The sequence below is a fragment of the Excalfactoria chinensis genome, chromosome 9 (genome assembly GCF_039878825.1).
Source record: "Excalfactoria chinensis isolate bCotChi1 chromosome 9, bCotChi1.hap2, whole genome shotgun sequence".
In the NCBI taxonomy this organism is placed as follows: Eukaryota; Metazoa; Chordata; class Aves; order Galliformes; family Phasianidae; genus Excalfactoria; species Excalfactoria chinensis.
Window position 1 is genome coordinate 12,444,903 of NC_092833.1, and position 19,725 is coordinate 12,464,627.

The 19,725-nt window shown below is 39.1% G+C and overlaps 1 protein-coding gene and 1 long non-coding RNA gene across 2 annotated transcripts in view; one reads left to right on the forward strand and one right to left on the reverse strand.

Annotated features, from left to right (window-relative positions):
- The window catches only part of LOC140256128 (uncharacterized), an 88,547-nt gene that overhangs the window by 61,559 nt on the left and 7,263 nt on the right, over nt 1-19,725 (reverse strand). The gene's annotated exons all lie outside the window — the stretch shown is intronic.
- KNG1 (kininogen 1) lies at nt 904-17,180 on the forward strand. Its single transcript, XM_072344908.1, has 10 exons — nt 904-1,098; nt 3,846-3,956; nt 4,935-5,019; nt 7,332-7,504; nt 9,143-9,250; nt 11,541-11,622; nt 12,432-12,604; nt 13,852-13,959; nt 14,872-14,961; nt 16,524-17,180. The coding sequence occupies exons 1-10, from the start codon at nt 904-906 to the stop codon at nt 17,178-17,180; spliced, it is 1,782 nt and encodes a 593-aa protein (XP_072201009.1).

Below are 19,725 nucleotides of genomic sequence, written 5' to 3' on the forward strand. Positions count from 1 at the left end.
ATGGCTTAGCTTATCCACAAAGACTCTGAAGTACAATTTCTTTAACCAAAACTAGCAAGACAGAGGTAGAATACTGGACCTGAGTAAATCCCACCATGTTTACAGATTGAAAGCAAAGCTATTTGGTGCTCATCGCTGTCAACAGTCCCAGACGTTCCCTGCCAGCTCTAGAACGACCTCTGCTGGATACAGGCAACATTACTTAATCCCTTCTTGGGTGTCATTTTCCCTATCTGTAATGATAACAATACATCGCGAAGATCTACTAAACTATGGTCCAAAGGTAGCCTTCACATGGCAGCAAAGACAGTCACCTCCAAATGCAGGGTGAAGGGGTTATCAACTGCTATATATAAGAGTTTTGTGGCATTCAATGACATGAAGCTGCCCAAAGACTTTTTTTTTCAGTGTTTTCTGACTTCTCAGAACTATTGTGTCTAAACAGATGTATGAAATTTACAGTGTCTGTCCAGAATCAGAACTTCATTACCATTGTGACCTTCCTGGGTATTTTATTTAATTCTTTCTGAGTAACGGTCTTGACGTTAAAAAGAAGCCAGAAATCTGCAAACACTTTGCTTGCTCTTTTGCTCAGGAGCCATCCTGTCCAGCATAAGCTGGTCTCCAGCTGCAGCCAGTTAGCCTGTTATCTTGATGACAGGTGAATAACCTTAGTGTCATTCTGGTGACCACACAAATTTTGCTTAGAGGAATTCAGAAGTTTATTTGCTCTATAAACAGGATATGATGAGAACTAACCAACCCCAGAAACCCACTCATTCTGTTTACTTTGCTATTGGTCCTGTAAAATATAAGAGGTGATTAAATCCTTGTCAGGCATTCTTTTTCCCTTTCCTTTTTAAAGAGCCTTCTAATGCAGGGGACTTTTCTTTTTGCCCAGTAATGAAACTTTTGGTTGCTGTAGCACTCTGTTGTAGCTTTTTTTCTACTAGAGCCACCCCTCTCCCGTTTGAATTTTCACACTGTGATGACCCAGATGTCTTGGAAGCTGTTGACACAGCACTGCAGAAATACAATGGAGACAGCACTACTGGTAATCAATTTGCTCTGTACAGGGTGATGGAAGCCAAGAGAACAGTAAGTAGACTTTGCAAAAAAACATGTTGGAATTGTTTACGCACTCTGAATCAGATTTGCTCCATCTGATCCACAGGGGACGGCAAGTGTGGCAGCAAAATATCTTGCAGCTTGCCACTGTGACAAGCTGGGATGTATATCGTGTTCTTATCAATGGAACTGTGTGTTGGGGAATTGCTTACCAGTGCAAGGACTAGAAAAGCAAATAACAGAAAACTTAGATCACTAATACAATTTGTCTTGCTTGTCCATCCAGTTTTCTCCTTTCTGTTGGAAATTTTACTCCTTTCTACCATCAGTAAGAATGTTCAGATGGGTGGCAAAAACACACGTTATCAAGTGGATATTATCATGACTTGAGAAGAGCTGGATTAATACACTAAAAAATAAAAAGAAAATGAGCCGATAAAATTCACCGATGCTGTGAATAAATTGCTCCTTAATATGACTTGATTGACACGAGTCCTGAGTCACAGATGTATTTGAAAGCACTAGGTGATATTTTAGTCAAATAGAGTGACAGGTAAAATTAGAGAAGAAATAAAGAATGAAATGTGATCTCTTGCCTGCAGTCCTTCTGCACAGAGTTAATCTAACAAAGAGTGTTTACCTCTGAGACGCATACCAAGATAATATTACCATAATAATGACAAGCGTTGCTTTACTTGAAAACATTCGCAGTTTTTTCTGTTGGATTGGAAACCCAGCGTCAGACAGAATATTTTGCACTCCAAAATCACAGGACACTTTGACCCAGATGGAAAGGGGACACGAATTGCTAAATGCTTTACAGTAAACCACCCACATCTCCTGGCCCCTTCCCTCTTTTCCTGTTTTCAGACTGGGAAGATTTTAGCAAAGACTGAAATTTGTCAAAGCCTTTACATAATTAAAGAAATTAATACTCCCATGGTCTTCATTGAACTACACGCATCGTTAACAACAGTTAAATGCAAACTTCTTAATATCATAGCTGTAACACCACCCTCCTTTCTGCTTCCTTATATTAGAGCTATTACACAACCTCCTTGTCCAAAGGATAGATGTTATTTTCAGTATTTTGTCTTATGTTCTATTTTTAAGGATATATATTTAATGCAATCCCTGTTCATCTTTCTCTCAACATACTGCCTTTTCTTGACAGATCTGAGGTGAAAATCAATTATTACTTGAATCATTGATCTGACTGGTGCTAAGGAAGAAAATAAATAGGAAAGGAATCTGCAAGAGAGAACTGTTCATATTCTATAGTCTTTTTCCAGAAAGTACAGATTTTACTCATTGCTAGTCTCACAACGCTGAGTGCATTAATTAAATAGCTGGTTATTACATATTCATGTACATTCATTATTGATAAGGTAATAAAACATAAAAGCTGACTGGTGGAAGACTAAACCTGCCCCAGTTAAAGGCACAACTGTTCATAAAAAATAATGAAATAAAACAACAACAAACGCCATACAGAAACAATGTATTTTCTCACGTGCTTCGTTTGCTCACCAAACTGATTTATTCCAGGTTTAGAAAACTGCTAACAGATAACAGGGTTTGGCTCTTGAAATCCACATCCCAGACAGCAAAACCTGATGCAGTTCCATAAATGTCAATTTACACCTGCTGAGGATTAAGGCCGTTATATTTTTAGAGACCTTTTCATCCTGTCTTAACAGCCCGCAGTCATCACATCTCATACTTCTAGTTTCTGTAGAGATGTAGCAATGTATAACAGGAACTGAAAGAACAAAAGATAGCTCTGTCTTCACCTACACAAGTGAAAATTCAGTATACTCTACCTATGCTAACACAGCTTCTCGATACCACTAAGACAAGAACTAACACTTGGTTATCCTCAAGTGATATAATTGGGAGAATTAACGTTAACTACAGCAACTGTGTGTGTTTGTATTTGGAAAAGAACACTGACAGAGCATTTTTAGTGGCAGTAAACTAGAACTTCTGGCTTTATATATCCTCTGAAGGATAAGCCACAAACCTTGCAGTGCGTTAATGTTACCTGTAGATACAGGTTTACTACTCAGTTTATTGCAAGGAGAAAATGCCCCCTACTTATTTAACAACATCAGAAGTGCTTGCACTGGTCAGGTCAAACTTCAATAGTTTGTATTTTATCTTATGGGATTTGTGAGGCCATCTCCAAGAGCAGCACAGCCTTTAACACCTATAAGAATACTGCAGGAGCAGCCAATGGCTGCCTCAGAAGCCCTCTGCCCTTTTTTCCCAGGTATGCAGGGCAACATAAGTACCCTCACACCACAGATACAGGCAGTTTGGGCACCACCATGCTGCCCCACAGTTGCTGCCTACTGCTACCCCTGCAATGCCTGTAGGGTTGTGCATAAGGAGAATGGATAGATTTGTGGAGAAGAACAAGTGTGAGAGTGAGGGAACTGAACAAGAGCACAGTCCAAACCAGTAATTACGCTAATTATCCAAACAGCAACTCTAATTTGTTTACTTGGAATATGCTTGAATGCATGTAGAAAACCTAATCACTTATTTCTGTTTTTAAAATCCTAGATACGATATGTTAAAGCACAAGTAGTAGGACATACCATATTTGTACTTACAGGTAAAGACTCAGTAACATACTTAGATAATTACTGAGAGAGATGTGGGAGACCTTTCATCTGACACCATAATATAAAACATGATGTAACCAATAGATAGTTTTTACTCTTTATGGTTCTTATCTTTTCACTGATGCCTTGTATATCATTTTTATCCAGGTAGGTCCCGACAAACAATTCCAGGTGAGATATCAGATACGAGAGACCACTTGTACCACTGAAGAAAACAAGCTCTGGAAGGACTGTGATTACAAAGCATCTGCAGAAGCTGTAAGTATTTATCCTCTTTAAAACTTCCCAGAGCAGAACCATCAGTCTAACGACCAGGACTTCCCAGGAAAAAAACAAAGACACAGAATAGAAGTTAACTTTTTCATCCATGCTGTTTTTGACAGTTCGTAGAAATAAAGTATAGAGCAGAAGAGTTTACAACCCTGAAGTTAACCACCGTATTTGTGAATTTACCATTATTGTCCTGAATCTCAGCAGAAGGGATCAGTTTAAATCTTTAACATGATGGTTCACAATAAATCCAACAGAAGGTACACAAACAACAAGAATGTGAGGGCTATCAAACATCCTATTGCTTGTGTATAATGGAAAGTTGCACAACCAAACTGACCAGATTGGCACCAATAAAAACACTGACATGGAAGCCACCGTAGCAGAACATGTACCAGAGGGTGTTTAGCAACGCAAAGCCCATCTGGCTTGTGCTATTAGAAAGCACTTAGAAGAGGAGGTGCATCAGGCCCACATAGCATGCAGGAACACTAAAATCCCCAGCAGAAATCACTGTCATTTCATACTGTACAGAAAGCATTAAAAAAAACAAAAGTATTGAAGAGGGATGATATTATTTGAACCAATATGAAATGTCATGACTGCTGGTGCACATCTTGTATCAGCAGAGAGAAACACAATTCTTTAGACTTCATTTATGTGAATGTGTTCATTTCCTTTATTCTGACAGCAAATTCCTTAGTTAATTAACACTTATCAACCATGATACAAAGCAGCCTTCTAAATAAATTGCTCAGTTCATTCTCTGCTCTCCCAGCAAACAAGACAGCTCTTTTTCCAAGTAACAGAACAGCAAATTTGACATCGCTACAAAAGAACATATGAACTTGTTCCCCAAACTCAACCTGCAACTGACAACTGTGTTCAACAGCTGAAGAATTTTACAGCACAGTATTTTTCTTCATCAACCAATCTTACGTCCAATGTTGCCATGTGTATTTGCAGAAAACAGGAGAATGCACAGCTCGAGTTCACATGAATACCGCTGAAAAAACAAGTAATGTTTCGCAAGATTGCAGAATTATTTCAGGTAAGTAATTGTTTGGGGCAGCGTTCATGAAATACACTGAAAAATAAGGATGGGAAAAAACATTGTGCTGGGACTTCCTGAACATTTTAACAGTAGGGGCTCCTCATCATTCCATTCAGACATTCAGAAATCACCTTTCAAAAGTAACTGCATGTTAAAGGTAAAAGTCTCACTCCACTGGCACGCACGCACAAGCTTCGTGTCTAATGGGTGTGTAGTAAGTTTCCGTACACATGGAAAATGAAATGCATTTGCTTATGACCAAAAACACATCAGTAACATGGAGACCAGACACCCTTTTCCACACTTTAAGTTTCTATCCTCACTAAATGAGGTATGAAATTGCACCAGAAATTAACTTTCTCCAAGCTAAGAATGACTTTGTTATTTCTGTTAAAGCTTTGCAAAACAAAAATATACTCCCAAACGGAAGTGTGGTGTGTGTGTGTGGGGGGGGGGGGGCAGATTTAAGTTAAAAAAAATAATAAATCAGTAGGGATAGAATTATGTATGATAAACTATAACATCACCTAGATCTTAACAATGGAGAGTATTAGAGTATTACCTTGCTTGCCTATAAAACATTTATATAAGGCTTATGTTTACGTTGTAATTCTCTTCATTGCAAATGGATCACAGTGTTTGAAAGCTTTGCAACTGAGATCTTTATGCACCTATGGCTAGCATTCATGTAAGACAAATCTGAGCTAGTTTTAAAAATCCTATTTTTGTGGGTTTGTTTTAATCTGTTCCCTAGCTCTCTTGATGAAAGCTATAATGTCTGTACCTACAGCCAGTGTCTTTCCAGGGACACGCACACACTCCATGCTCTGCTACTGCAGAGGCCACTCAGTTTCCAATTAGTAGGGCAATGGTGACATCTAGTTGCCAACAGAATGTGTGTAAATCTCACAGAGCACATGGGGAATCTGCATTTAAATCTTTATTTTGAAAGCTAAAAAACAGCCACCATGAATTAGAAGAATTACATATTCAGCCTAAAAAGTCCAGCCCGTTACACAATATAGCAACTCTGAAAAAAGCATGCATCTTTGTTCAGAACTTACAAAGACCACGGTCCTTCTGGAACTGAGTGCACTGTTGTCTTATATCACCCCATTCTCAGGGAGTAATCATTTTTCTGTAACACATATATGACATTCATTGCTGAGTCAATAGCCAGCAGCAATAAGTGATGCTAGAAACATCACTGGCTAAATTTTGTTCAAGTGCCTCTTGGAGATCTAGGACTAAATCGTACTGCTTATACTGATATATTCCACAAGTACAAAGAAGCCAAATCAAATGCAAAGGACTCAAACACAAAGAGTTAAGCAATAGACTCTAACTGGTGAGGGACTTTCCCTCCACGTTAGGGAACACAGAGTTCAGCCTTCTTGGTGGAACTGTTTGATCATGCTGACCCTGGACTGATTCCCCGGCTGATGCAAGCAGGCATAACTCCATTAAAGTCAATTTATGTCAGCTGAGGATCAGGCACACAAATTTTATTTCAATTCCACAGAGACCACATATTGTCCCAAGCTCACTGAATTGTGAAATTAATTTATGTACCGAACTATAAAATTAATTTATGAAAATCTAATCCATGATTACTAGAAAGGAAAGAGAGTTAATAGGATTAGTAGCAGGAAACAGAAGTTTGAGCATCCCATCAAACTTGCCTATCGACAACCAATCCAGTTAGCTATGCCTGAGAGTAACACAGAGTGGCAAATGGCAGCTGAAGTGACCAGCAGGGACAGCTCACACAACAGAGCAGTGGAACAGTTCAACTACAGTCCCTAAGGAGCTCTAAGTCAGGGCTGTACGTGTGAGTGAGCTAAAAAGCTCCTGCCAAAGTCCCCCTCCTGGAACATGGTGAGGACAGCGAGCAGCTGCACCCAGCAGGTGAGCTTCAAAGAACCTGAAGAACACCCCTTTAGCTGTGACCTTCACTGCTTTTTTCCCTAACTGCACGAGGGAGGACCCTTCCTGAGTGGTGTCAAAACTACCTGTAAGGGTTTTCAGACATTTAATGACTCCTGAGCTCATTTATCCCTCTGAATTAAATTTGCTGCTGCATAAATGTTTCATGAATAGCCCCTACCAGCACACACAGAAGACTGTGTCTAAGTACAGTGAGGGTCTCTGTAGGCCCTGAAACTAAAATCTGGATTTTGCTGATCATTCTGCTTAAAAGCAGAAAAGATTCTGGTGTGTTGAACCATTTTTCACATGACTTTACCTGAGAAATTAAAACTCGAGGTTTCTTAACACAAAGACCTGCATTTTCTTGGTTTCTTTTCCAGTTCAACCAGTGATACCACTTACTCAGGGTTTGTGTCTTGGATGCTTTCATACTATATCAAGTGACAATTCACGAGTGTCAGAAATTCTGCAAAAAGCCATTCAAAAGTTCAACACACACAGTGGTGAAGCTGCCCTTTTTAAACTCGTGGAAATAACAGAAGCTCGAAGACAGGTCTGTATGTGATTTTTTTCTCTACATCTTTTACAAGATATTTTGGTTACGAATATGTTTTTGATTTTAAGGTATATTTCATAAGAAAAGCATATAGAATTCATATAGAGCATAGACCATGTAGGTAACTCTCACAGAATCAAAAACTGCTGTTGGATTTTCAGAGCTATCAATGTTATGAATTGGTTTTAAAGGCTTTTTTTCTTTATCTGCAGCTACAACTCACCAGCATTCATCAGTAGTTTATTTTTATTCACTGCTGACACATGCACCTTGTGTCATCTCAGATGCTCTGGAGTATTCCACTTGGCTTGCCCATGAAGCTCCAGCAGGAACAGATCTCTTATAGGTTTTGTGCCAGCTTGTGCAGATGTCTCTCATATTCTACAGCCTCTCAAACAGCAGAAGGCACCAGTGTTTTTGCAATGCAATAGGACCTGTATCTCAGTAGCTGATGCACACTATAGGATAGGTGAACCAGTAAAGGAACAAATGGGTAAGAAAAAAAGCAAACTAAATGCTGGCTGAGAGATTTCTGCACAGAATATCTGCTTTGCAAGTGAATGCTCAGGCTGCAGAAATTTCTGGTACTTCAGGCAGTGCTTATCTCCCCATGAAAGGTTCTCCTATGGATTGGCATGATGTTGCTAGAAAGCCAAGGTTCCAATTTGCTTTTTAACTAGTATATAACTCAACACCAACTACAAACCCTTTTCTTTGCACACAATTTTGTTTTGCCAAAAAGCATCTCACATTAATTTGACCCATGATTTAATTCTGACAGTCCTTTATTTTCTGATGGCAATAATTCTCTTAGCTGAAAGACAAGCTTACACAACAATTAAGTCTTACAACCAAATGTCACAGAGACTGCAATTCAGCAGCTGGAAAGAAAACTATCGTGACGCTTCTGGCTAATGGAGACTAGTCACAGCCCTCTGCTTTAACTGATGTGGGATGGAGAGTTTACCTTTGACTCTCTCTTTTTCTTTTTTAATCTAATACTGCCTGATCCAACACTGCAACGTGGAGAGATTTTCTGGGTGAGATCCATAGCTGTAGAGAGGAAAACAGAACTACTTTCTGCAGAGAAAATGAAGGGAGGTCAAAGATCTGGACAAAGCAGGGGAGGGGGGAAAAGCCCAAAGCAGACACAATTACAAGCAGATGACAAACACAGGACACTCAATAACAAATGATGCCAGCAGTGTAAAGTTACATTATTCAGATACTATTTTACTATGTCACATACTTAGGAACACAGGAACTGCCAAGCTGTATTAGTGTAGTCATCCATCTAGACCAGCTTCCTGTCACTGGCAGTAATAAGTAACAGATACTTTGGAGGAAAGTGCATGAAACCATGCATTACAAGGCTACAGGCTTGCCAGAAGCAGAATCTGAATATAAACTGCATTTCTAATAACTACTTGACTTAGTTTACTTTCTGTATCACAAGGACAACATTTTTTGGTTAGCTCATAAATACTGTATGTCTCAATGACCGCAATGTGATTTGATGGATGGAAGGCGCTTAGAAGGGTGGTTTTGCTCTCTTTGTTGATTGCATTCAGTAGTGGAACTTCAAAGTTTGTATTAGTTTACATAATGTAAATGTCTCCTAAATATCTGTTCCAGGTGGTAGCTGGATTGAATTACATAATTAAATACGAAATCAAGGAAACAAATTGCTCCAAAGACCAATTTCAAGATTTAACTCATGAATGCAAAACCACTTCTGGAGGCGTAAGTAATCTTCACAAGCTGTTTATCACAAAAACATCACATTAACAAATAACGGCTGAGGTCTGACTCAAACATGTATTTTACAGTCTCCCTTAACTTATTTAATGATGTTTAAATTCAGGCTTACAGACAACCACCTATTTATGCAGTTCTCTCTTGAGTTAGTGACTAAGACAGCCACTGAAATGTTTGCAGATTACTCTATTGAATCTGAAGTCTCACCCAAACAATAAAACCCTTAAGAAATTCCCATTCAGGGAGCCGTTTGGGCACAAAGCACAAAGTTATTACAATTAGCCATTTTTCCAGCATAAAACATTTCCTAAGTTAAGTAGCTGAATTGTTACCTGTCTCTCTCTCTCTACTAAGTCCAAACAAGAGAGCTTCAAAAGAGACTTATTAACAAATACACATAATCTGGATCAATAGTGCCACAAAACCATATTGCTCTGACCTGGAAAAGAATTAACTGTACCAAAAAGAGAGCTGCTCCCTCAACCAGCCTCCCTGCGCTACCTCACTAAGGTGTGAGACAAATGCTTGTGCCAAATACAAAGCAGGGACGTGCAGTCATGGTGAACAGTGGTGGTAAATGTGAGGGAAGGAGCCACAGGAGCCCTGACTCCCATCTATTTCAGCTGTCGTGGAAGTGTGTGGTTGAGCATTACATTCTTGCTTGTAAATGACTCCTTAGAGGTCTTAAAAACATTACTGCACTTCTGAAGTGTTGAACAAAAAGGGAAAGAATGACAACACTGTAGTAAATAACAGGAGACTGAGAATCTGGCTAAATGAAACAAAATACTCTGTTAGCAATGCTTGCCCTTAAACATTAAGCAAGTTACTTATCTTCTCGAACCTGAGTTTTCTAACCTGTCAGCTGGAGATAATAGCTTCTGTCCATCTCGCATAATCCAGGAGAACTACCTCCTTTCCATTCTGATTTGATCACACAGAGTCTGTGGGATTGGGTCTTTATCGATGAAATAATTAAGCAGCCAAAACTAAGACAGCAACTAAGATCAGCAACTGATCATCTAGAGATATTATTAGAACATGCTGTTACAAAACATTCCACTCCTTAGAATGACCAAGCTCCAGGAAAGCTGCTTTTAATCTGTACTGTGCATACTATTCATTCTGAAACAGAAGAGCCAGAACTGCACCCTGTACTCAACATGCGTGTGAACCACAGAGTTGTACTGGGCCATTATGCCATTCTTTCTCCCTAACCTATAGACAATAAATCTTGATCTTATTTTTCCCCCCCCATTTTTCTAAACCACCACTAGGCAGATGTTTTCATAGATGATGCCTTCAGGTACATCATAGTCCTAAGATCATGAATCTGTCAGCTCAGTGCCTAACGTGAAGTCAGAATTGGCTTCTCCCATGTGCATTACATTACATTTCTCTATATTAATTTCCCTCTCCCAAATCAACATCTAACATCCAGCTCTTGCACTCCTTTCTCTATGAGACCAATCATTAATACTTTGCTGTTTCATGTATATTAACTGTTTTTTTTATCCTTTCCTCTTATTCTACAGTTAATTTGTCTCCTTTAGAGACTTCAGTAAGAGCCATTGTTGAAACCTTTCTGAAAAGCCAAGCATGCTTTATCAACGCCAGGTCTCTATCAATTCATTGATGCTTTTGAAGCAATCTGCAAAATACGACTTATGTTTACAATTAAAAAAACAACAAAAAACCACAACAATTCTGACATAGTCGTGCCCATTAGTTCTTTCTTTACATTCTAATAATTCAAATAATACAGATGTGAATCTTATAGATCTGTGACATCTAAAAAAGAACAGGATCACATTTTTTTTTCTTTCAGCCTAAAATAGCAATGCAATCTGAAGCACATCATCTACCACAATTCCCCCAGAGCACTTGGGTGAATACAAGCAGGCCCAGAAACTCAGTAATGTTTGATTTGTTAGTTGTGTAACCGTCCTTTTGATCTTTGGAGTTTAAGACAAATGCCAGAGAGTTCTCCATAAAACCGGACTCTGGTTTGTAAACTCTCTTTCCAAACGTAATGAATACATACAAATAAGTCACTTAGCTTTCTTACACAGTTTTATTTTCTCTAATTAACTGTTTAAAACCCTAATCATTTGTTGCTCTGCAAACTGTGAGGCTTCTTGCTCCCAGCACAGCAAGGGAAGAAATTACCGGTAGTGTGGTTGACTCATTCTGTTAGCAAGAACAGCGTGAGCTTTTTCATTATTTCTACATAATAAGGAGCTGGTTTTGTTTGCTTCTTTTGTTTTTACTGCAGCGTGTGGGGAAATGCGATGCCAAAGCATATGAAAATCTTCGGGCAGAGATTGTAGATATTGCAAGCCAGTGCAATTTTCCAGGTATGTAATTGGCAATAACAGTTCTGAAAGTTCTGCAATTTTGATGGTTTTTACAGTCATAAAGGAATAGGTAAGATAAAAATCCAAGAGATGAGAACTGATAATAACAAGAGAAAGTGATTGGTTTAAGATGAAAGCAGCACTGCCTCTTAATGAAGTCTTACTGTAGAGTTTTCTTCCACTTCTTAGAAATATTTCATATGCTCTATTTTGTTCTTTTGAAAGGCAACAAAGGTCAAAATTGGTAATTCAGCTATCAGTACTATTGTTTATTTCATACTGCATAGTTACACTTCATTTTGATATATTAGAAGCTTATTTTTTTTCCTAGTAACTTGGAATTTCTAAGTTCATTACAATCTAATCCCCAAATTGTTTTCTTATTAATGCTTCCTGCATATCTGTTTGGAGACAGATTCTGACAGTTTCAGAGCTTTATAGCAGGGAGTACAGTATTACTCCCTGGACGTAGTAAGAGCTGCATTCTCACTTGTTATCCTTTTTGCTTGTTTTTCATCAACCTGAACGTCTTCCCTGGCTTTATTTGCTAGCTATCCACAGTCTTGTTTGTGTGAGAGAACTGTAGTTACATACCCAATGCAACACTAGGCACTGAGATAGTGCTCTCTCAGATAACCAAGGTACAATAAGGCTGATCCTATGAAATGCAAAGATATTTTAGTTTAACTCGATAGACTCACATCAGAAGTGTGCCAAAAGGCAGGGGTTGATAAATAACCGGTTTTCCCTGCCTACATCAATACTGAAACCTTTGTCCCTTGCATCTGAAATCTGTTGGTTTCTTTCAGCTGAAGAAGTGGTAAATCCTCCCACTCACGTTTGTCCTGGTTGTCCAAGTCCTATCCCAACTGATAGTGCAGAACTGAAGGAACTACTGAAGGTTTCTGTGGAAAAGTACAATTCAGAGACCAACGATGACTTCTACTATCAAGCTAAAGAAATAGAATCAGCAACAGTACAGGTGGAGAGTCACTTTTTCTTTTAAAACTGATTATCTATATAATACAAAAATGAGGAACAGACATGGTACCGTTAATGGTCTACACATAACACTAGCTAAACTTATTATTTAGATTTCAAATAGTATTTTTCTCTAGGCATTGATACACATGGTAACTGAGGTATCTGTGCACTGTTTCTTGTGAAATTTTATCCATCTTGGCTTGGATTTAAAAATTCCTGGCCTCTTGATCTTTCTCTTTCTTTCTTTTCTTAAAAGGGGATTGTAGAAGCGTGGCAAAAAGGTGAACATTGCCTGATTATTATCTCTCTCCCCCACTTTCTAATCAGCATTTGTAATATTCCATAGACTCCTGAAAGTAGAGATTCATTAGACAGCACCACCCACACTATCTACCACACCACTACTCCATACATTATTTTAGATGACATCTACTCTACAGTAGCACTAAGCACTAAGAAATGGAAAGAACTGAAAATAAAACAAGAGAGTAGTACAGAAAACACAGCGTTGTGAACTTCATGAGCACGATGGGCACCACTGGATAACGTGGAGGGCACAACAATGTTTCTGCTCAGCTCTTACTGTTCACTACCAAGCAGCATGCCTTTTCGTCTTTTACATTTTTTTCTCACTTTTCACATGATTAATATTAGCATACAGATTTTTTTAAACTTAGACAAAGAATTTCATGTATTTTCCTGTCTCTAAAGCAAGATACATTATCTTGGGCTCTAGAAATACTAAGAGAACTTGTACCAGGCACATTCTTCAACCAAAGCAGTTTCCCTCCTTAATGCATTTGGCAAATATGCTCATTTTCAACTGAGCCTGCTCACCACACACTTCATTTTACTCACATTCAACTCTTCTTACATCATATTTGGCTCCCTACAGTGGTGTCTCTAACGATTTCATTTGTTATTAATTAAATTATGACAGGCATCCAATAAAACAAAGCCAAAACTGTAGACCTGTTTTTCTGACCTTTCTGTCTCCTTCAGTTTCTGAGCTGGAATTTCTGAGAATGGGAACAGGAATAAATAAGTAAGTTGATTAGAAGCAGATAGGTTTCCTGTCAAACATTTTAATATTGTTCTTAACATACATTGCCCCAGGGGGTCAGGACTTGTAGACTATAAGTCATATGAGCCTGTAGCATGAACTTGTAGAAAACCATCTCTGTCTCTGAACTCTTTTCAATAAAAATGCCTTTATCACAGAAAGCCTTCTTGTTAATTTGTCAGGTGGTTGCAGGACAAAACTACCATCTAACATTTTTTGCCGAGAAGACAAACTGCACAAAAAAAGAGTTTGAAAAGCTTAACGAGGACTGTGAAACTGCAACAGACAGTGTAAGTAATGACGATGTTACCAATGATAGTGTTGTTAATGGGTAATTCCTTTGCAATCTGAAACACACACAAAGTAAACTCACATTTGATCCTGATTTCTGTTACCTATGCTTCAACAGCAACAACTTCCAGTGTTTGCAACCCCAAACCAGTGACAATAGCAGTAAAACAAAAAGCTTAAACTGAGTTACTTCAACTGTGGTATCTTGGTGCTCACTGCAAAGCAAAAGGGACTTGTCTCTGATAATGAAGAATCAAAGAAAGGAGGTGGCTGTGATATGAAATGATGGCAACGCTCCTGAATCTGTTGCACTTTCAGTAAAGAGAAGTGAGAGATTTTAGTGTTCTCAGTGTGCGAAGGAATTATGCTTCTGGAGAACATGCTGCTGATACTGGCAAAATCTGTTCCAGACACTGGAAAGAAATGCTGATAGAGCCAGAAGCCATTGATGAGGGAGCTGCTGGGAGACAGAAGGCTCTTCATTTTCACTCCTTCTTCCCACCATATGAACAGTGCTTACCTCTAAAAGCTAAAAGCTGTTAGTGCAGCAGGCATTACCCAGAAAAATAAGAAATACTACCCCCCAATCTTTAGCAGGGGTAGTACGATTAACAAGCCATGTTAGGAATGCCATGAAGATTAAACAGTGCTCCAAAAGTACAGGGCACAAATCCAATATCTAATTCAAAATTGCAGTATAGTGTTCACATAGGCATCCTATGAGGTCAAAAAGCTAAGCAATGATCTGTCCCATTGACTTCTCCATCATTAAAACTGATTTCATATATATTCAAGTAAAACCCCAGGTATTTATCATTATTATTAAAAGGTAAATTATGTTGTGCACATCTCATTCATGTTGTTTGATGTTTTCTTGCCTTAACATGCAATTTTTGATGTTTTGTCAACAGCCACCACTGCGCTGCAAAGCACAAATTTACGTGGTCCCATGGGAGAACAAAACCTTCCCCCAGGTTAACTGCTCTGAATTCCAGATGATGGTATGACAACTTTTCTCCACTACCCATCATCACTAGGGGAGGTTCAGACTGGACACAAGAAAAAAAACAAACATTTACAATAGGGGTGGAGAGGCACTGGCACAGGTTGCCCAGAGAGGTGGCAGATGCCCCATCCCTGGAGACATCCAAGGTCAGCCTGGATGGGGCTCTGAGCACCTGATGGAGCTGTAGGTGCCCCTGTTCGGTGCAGAGAGTTGGGTCAGATGGTTTTTAAAGGTCCCTTCCAACTCAAACAATTCTATGATTTTATGACAAAAGAGAGGAGATTTAGATTAAATGTTAGTGGGAAATTTTTAACTTGGAGGGTGGTAAGGCACTGGCACAGGCTGCCCAGAAAAGCAGTGGCTTACAGTGGTGCAGTGGTGTTCAAGGCCAGGCTGGATGGGGCCCTGGCAGCCTGATCTGGTGGCTGGGAACCCTGGCTGCAGCAGCAGTTTTGGAAATGAGGATCTTATCGTTTCCTTCCAACCCAAGCCATTCTATGATTGTAAGTGAAGGCATCTCTTTACCCATTCCAAATGATCCCATTATCAGCTAGTCATGAATATGGGTCAGTTTCAGAGCTTCAGAACAAAATATATATTTTTCTCACTATCAGAACTTTTTTAGTTCTGATGACTGCAGGTTGCAAGTTTGGGTTGTTTTTAATAAACCCAGAGATTCCCATCTCCCCAATCAAGAAAATAAGATCGAATGAATAAAGTGAGATTGATTAACCTGCATTCACATTAAGCAACTTTACTATGCTCAGCACTTTCATGATTATCTATTCATTCTTTATGTATCAACTAATAAATGTCTCTCCTTTTTGTCTCCATTAAAATATTGTATCCACAACAACCTCCAAATTCAGCTCCAACCTAAAGAACCCTGATTTGCAGTTAGATAAGGATCAGGCACTACAGCTGACAGAAATGACACCCATTTTGTTCACAGGACTGTATATCAGGCACTTTATCTTCCAGTGGAACACTGACTGGGGAATAGAGACTACTCAAAAACAATCAAACATTTTATAGTGGCAGCATTAACCTCTGTGTATTATTTCCAAAGTCCTAAGAAATATATATGTCAAATTAGGAAATAGCTACATTTTGTGTGACAAATTCATCTAGATCTAGGGTATATTCCTGCACTGAGACTACCCAGAGATGTGTCAAACTTCAGTATGAATATATCAGAATGCTCTGCTTTAACCAGAGCAGGGATAATTAGTCCTAGAAATGAACTGTATTGTTCATAAATTAAACCAAATACAAACGCTCCTCTCCACAGTTTCACTCCCATGTTAACTGGCAGAATTTCAGTGAAAAATTGCTCTTATAATGTACAGCTGCTAAAATACTGCAGAATTATTGAAGAGGATGTTTGTTTTCATGCTTATTACAGACACAAAAGATAATTAAGATTGCTTTGAAAAATCTGGTAACATCTTTTTAATAATTGACCCATACATCACAATGAGGTTTTGATCTTGCCAAATCTGATGCCATTCTTCTCATATATGTAACAAAGACAGCTATTACTGCTTTGTTTTTCAGACAGCAATGGTGAGAAGGCCTCCAGGATTCACTCCTTTACGAAGCTTTGCTGTAGTACTACAGGAAGATGGAACTACATCCCCCACTACAAACGAAGGAGAAAGTCAAAGAGCTGATGAAGAAATAAGGAAAGATGATAGGCAGGGACCAGATGGCGAAGGTGAACCTGGGCATAAACACAGGCACAAACATAGGCATGGACCGAAAAAGCATCATGAATCTGCCAAAAGGCACAGGCAGGAAACTGACTGTGGGCACAGGAATGGCCATAAATGTGGACATCGAAAACACGGTAAAAATGGTAAACATAAACATCACAAATCTAAATCTTCTGAGGAAACCGGTGAAACAGCAATAGAGCTCATTAGTGTAGAGGCTGTAGGGACAGAAACCAGTACTCCTACAGAACCAGAATATTCTCCCGACTACTCTTCATTTAATGGGTTGCCAGATCACACAAAATCTCTTCGCCCGAAATGTCCTGGAAAACCTTGGAAACCAATTCCGGACCTGCTCATTCCTTCCAGCCTTCCCAGAGAATTCTTAAACGAGGATCTCTTGCCTTCTGTTGCAGAAAACATTGATCCTACAACAGAAAACCCACTACCTCCCCAGAACGAAGAGATGAGCTTTGATCTTGCAGATGCATTACAATAATTCAAGCATCGTAGGATCCTCTCCAAAATCCCTACAGAGGAAACCAGAAAATATCTGCCTTTTGAAATAGATGAGATCTAAGAGGCAAAAGCTCCTATTCAGTCTGCTAAAACACTCAAGATTGGTCATCAATACATCTGCTTAACTGTTACACACTTGGCAAAAAGGCACACCAGGCATGGCACCAGTGGTTCAGAAGCTGTCCAGTAAAGGGACTGGGCAAATCAACAGCTTCCTGCTTCTGAAGTTCCAGTCACAACCATCACATCTGCCCCACGTTGCTACGAGCACACAGCAAACCACTGCATCAAATTTCACTGTATTGTATTTAAAAAACAGAATTTTGCAGATTACATGAAGAATTTCAACCAAATAAGCCAATATAGAGCAAGGATGCCTTTCTTAGATATCTGAAATTATACTTCTCTAATTTCCTGGAGCGAATCTTTTGAAGAAAATAAAATAAAGGAACCTATTTTACTTGTCAGTGTCTTGACTCCAAATTACATTGCCACCAGTTTATCATTAGCAGCCTATTCTGTTGAATTGGATAACAAGGAGAGCTCAGAAAACACTAAAAAAAAGCAGCACTGTTATTCTCTTAGCACAGTATAACTACACAGCAGAGTTCTGATGACAGATTTGCATGGGCAGAGGTGCACAAACATTACAGACAGCAAGCACTTCAGTTATCCAATGCTTGTCTACTCTCTTCCATTCAAAGAATGCGTTTAATTCAGAGATTGGTTTGATTTTCTATTTAGTGTATCTACCCAAACCTGAGTTTATGGTTGAGTACACTGACTAAAAAAGCCAGTAGTTTCAGCAAATGAAAACACAGTTTCACCATATGTGGATCTGTTAATTCATTCAGCTGGAAAAATACTCTACAATAAGTACACAAATAAATGATTTAATGCTAAATGAGTTCGCCTGCTAGAACTGCTGCCTGGTCACACATGGAGTTACTGAAAAGGTCAGGTGCTACAAACAGTAAAGCTTTGATGCAACAAGATTGACAGGGGTAAAGAAGAGAAAAGCAAGCAGCAACTTAGGAGAAAGGATGGAAACAGAGAGGGAAAGGGTCAAGGGACTGATGGTGAAAGCACTGCCAATGAATGAGAGCACAGGAGACAGAAACAGAAGTTAGGGGCGGAAGGAAAAAAGAAAAAAAGGACCTCTGCAGTAGTCATGGCAGGGCAGAGCCCTACAGATCTCAGAACTGAACTGAACTCGAACTTTCTGAGCCCAGACATTCCCCCATACACTGTGGCTCTACAGATGTAATCAGTGCTCCATGCTCCGACACTCTCCTGACACACACAGCCATACAGCGACCAAAAGAGCTGTGCCTGGTGTCTAAGAAGCCATGAAATCCATAATTAGAAAAATATCTTTGAATATAAACTCAGCCTGGTGACATAAATCTAAACCTTTCTCTTAACTGGCCAGCCTACAGATCTACATTCGTTATTTGTCATGATGGGTGTTATATAACCAGAAACATTGCCCTTTCAGAAAGCAAAATTAGCAGTCTTTAAGAAATCAAACTTAGCTACAGCCCCGTTTTAAGGACACATATAAAAATAAGAACTTTCAGATCTGTTGCTATCAGATCCTGGAATTCTTTCATTCATTGCTTTCTGTGCAGGATAAAATGCAAAGTCTATGTTTTCTTTTTAGCATGTGACAAGTACTGATCATACAACGCTATATAAAGGAAAGTCTCCTCCCCCTGACCCCAAATACTGAGTAGTATGATTCTGGGAATAACTGGGATTTCTTTGTATATAAGTCTAAGTTCAGAGACTCGAGCACTCCACAAGTAATACTCCTCCTCGGCCAGCAGATGGCAGATTTTCCGTTGCAGCTGAATCGCTGATCTCCAAATACTATCTCCAAATTAGGGTTTCGGGATTGCCACAAAAGGTTTAGCAGGCTTAACAATTGCCGTACCTTTTGTATCAGTAACACCACGCTTGTGCGACCCGTATTAAATGCTAATCTCAATCAACAGGGCATAAAAAGTTTGCCAGTTACTCATTATGTGCAAGGTGTATAAATAAAGCTGTATGTGAATATTAAAAAAATAATAGCAAATCCTGCCTCAGAAGAAAAAAATATATATAGTATTCTGGCACATTCAGACAATTGGAACTGGTAGCGTGGGGTATGAAAATATGTCTGAATTAAGCCTCTGTTCCCCATACTGCTGAGAAGCAGAGCCACCTGATGGCCATTTTGTTACCGTCTGGATTTAAAGTGCTCTTTTCTCTCTTGTTTGTTCCATCTGTGGCAATGAGACAAAATACAAATGACATGCAAAAAAAAACCCAACCCTACAACTCCTCAGCTTTGCTATGGGCGGCCTGCTGGGTGTTTGTTGTAATTCAGACACAACCTTTTAGTTACACTCTGTAATTCCAGTCATCATCTAATGCTGTGTTCCCGAAGTGTAACTAGTCATGGAGAGAGCTCTGCAGGCACCTGACAACAGAAAGCAGGGAGAATTAACAGCAGACGTAGGAATTTTATGAGATGTAAG

What these genes read in the sequence shown, in the direction of transcription:
- KNG1 (XM_072344908.1), top strand. Translation starts at nt 904, where the DNA reads ATGAAACTTTTGGTTGCTGTAGCACTCTGTTGTAGCTTTTTTTCTACT. An exon ending in ACAAAGCATCTGCAGAAGCT is followed by an intron (nt 3,957 to 4,934) that starts GTAAGTATTTAT and finishes GTGTATTTGCAG; the next exon opens with AAAACAGGAGAATGCACAGC. An exon ending in GCTCTGAATTCCAGATGATG is followed by an intron (nt 14,962 to 16,523) that starts GTATGACAACTT and finishes TTTGTTTTTCAG; the next exon opens with ACAGCAATGGTGAGAAGGCC.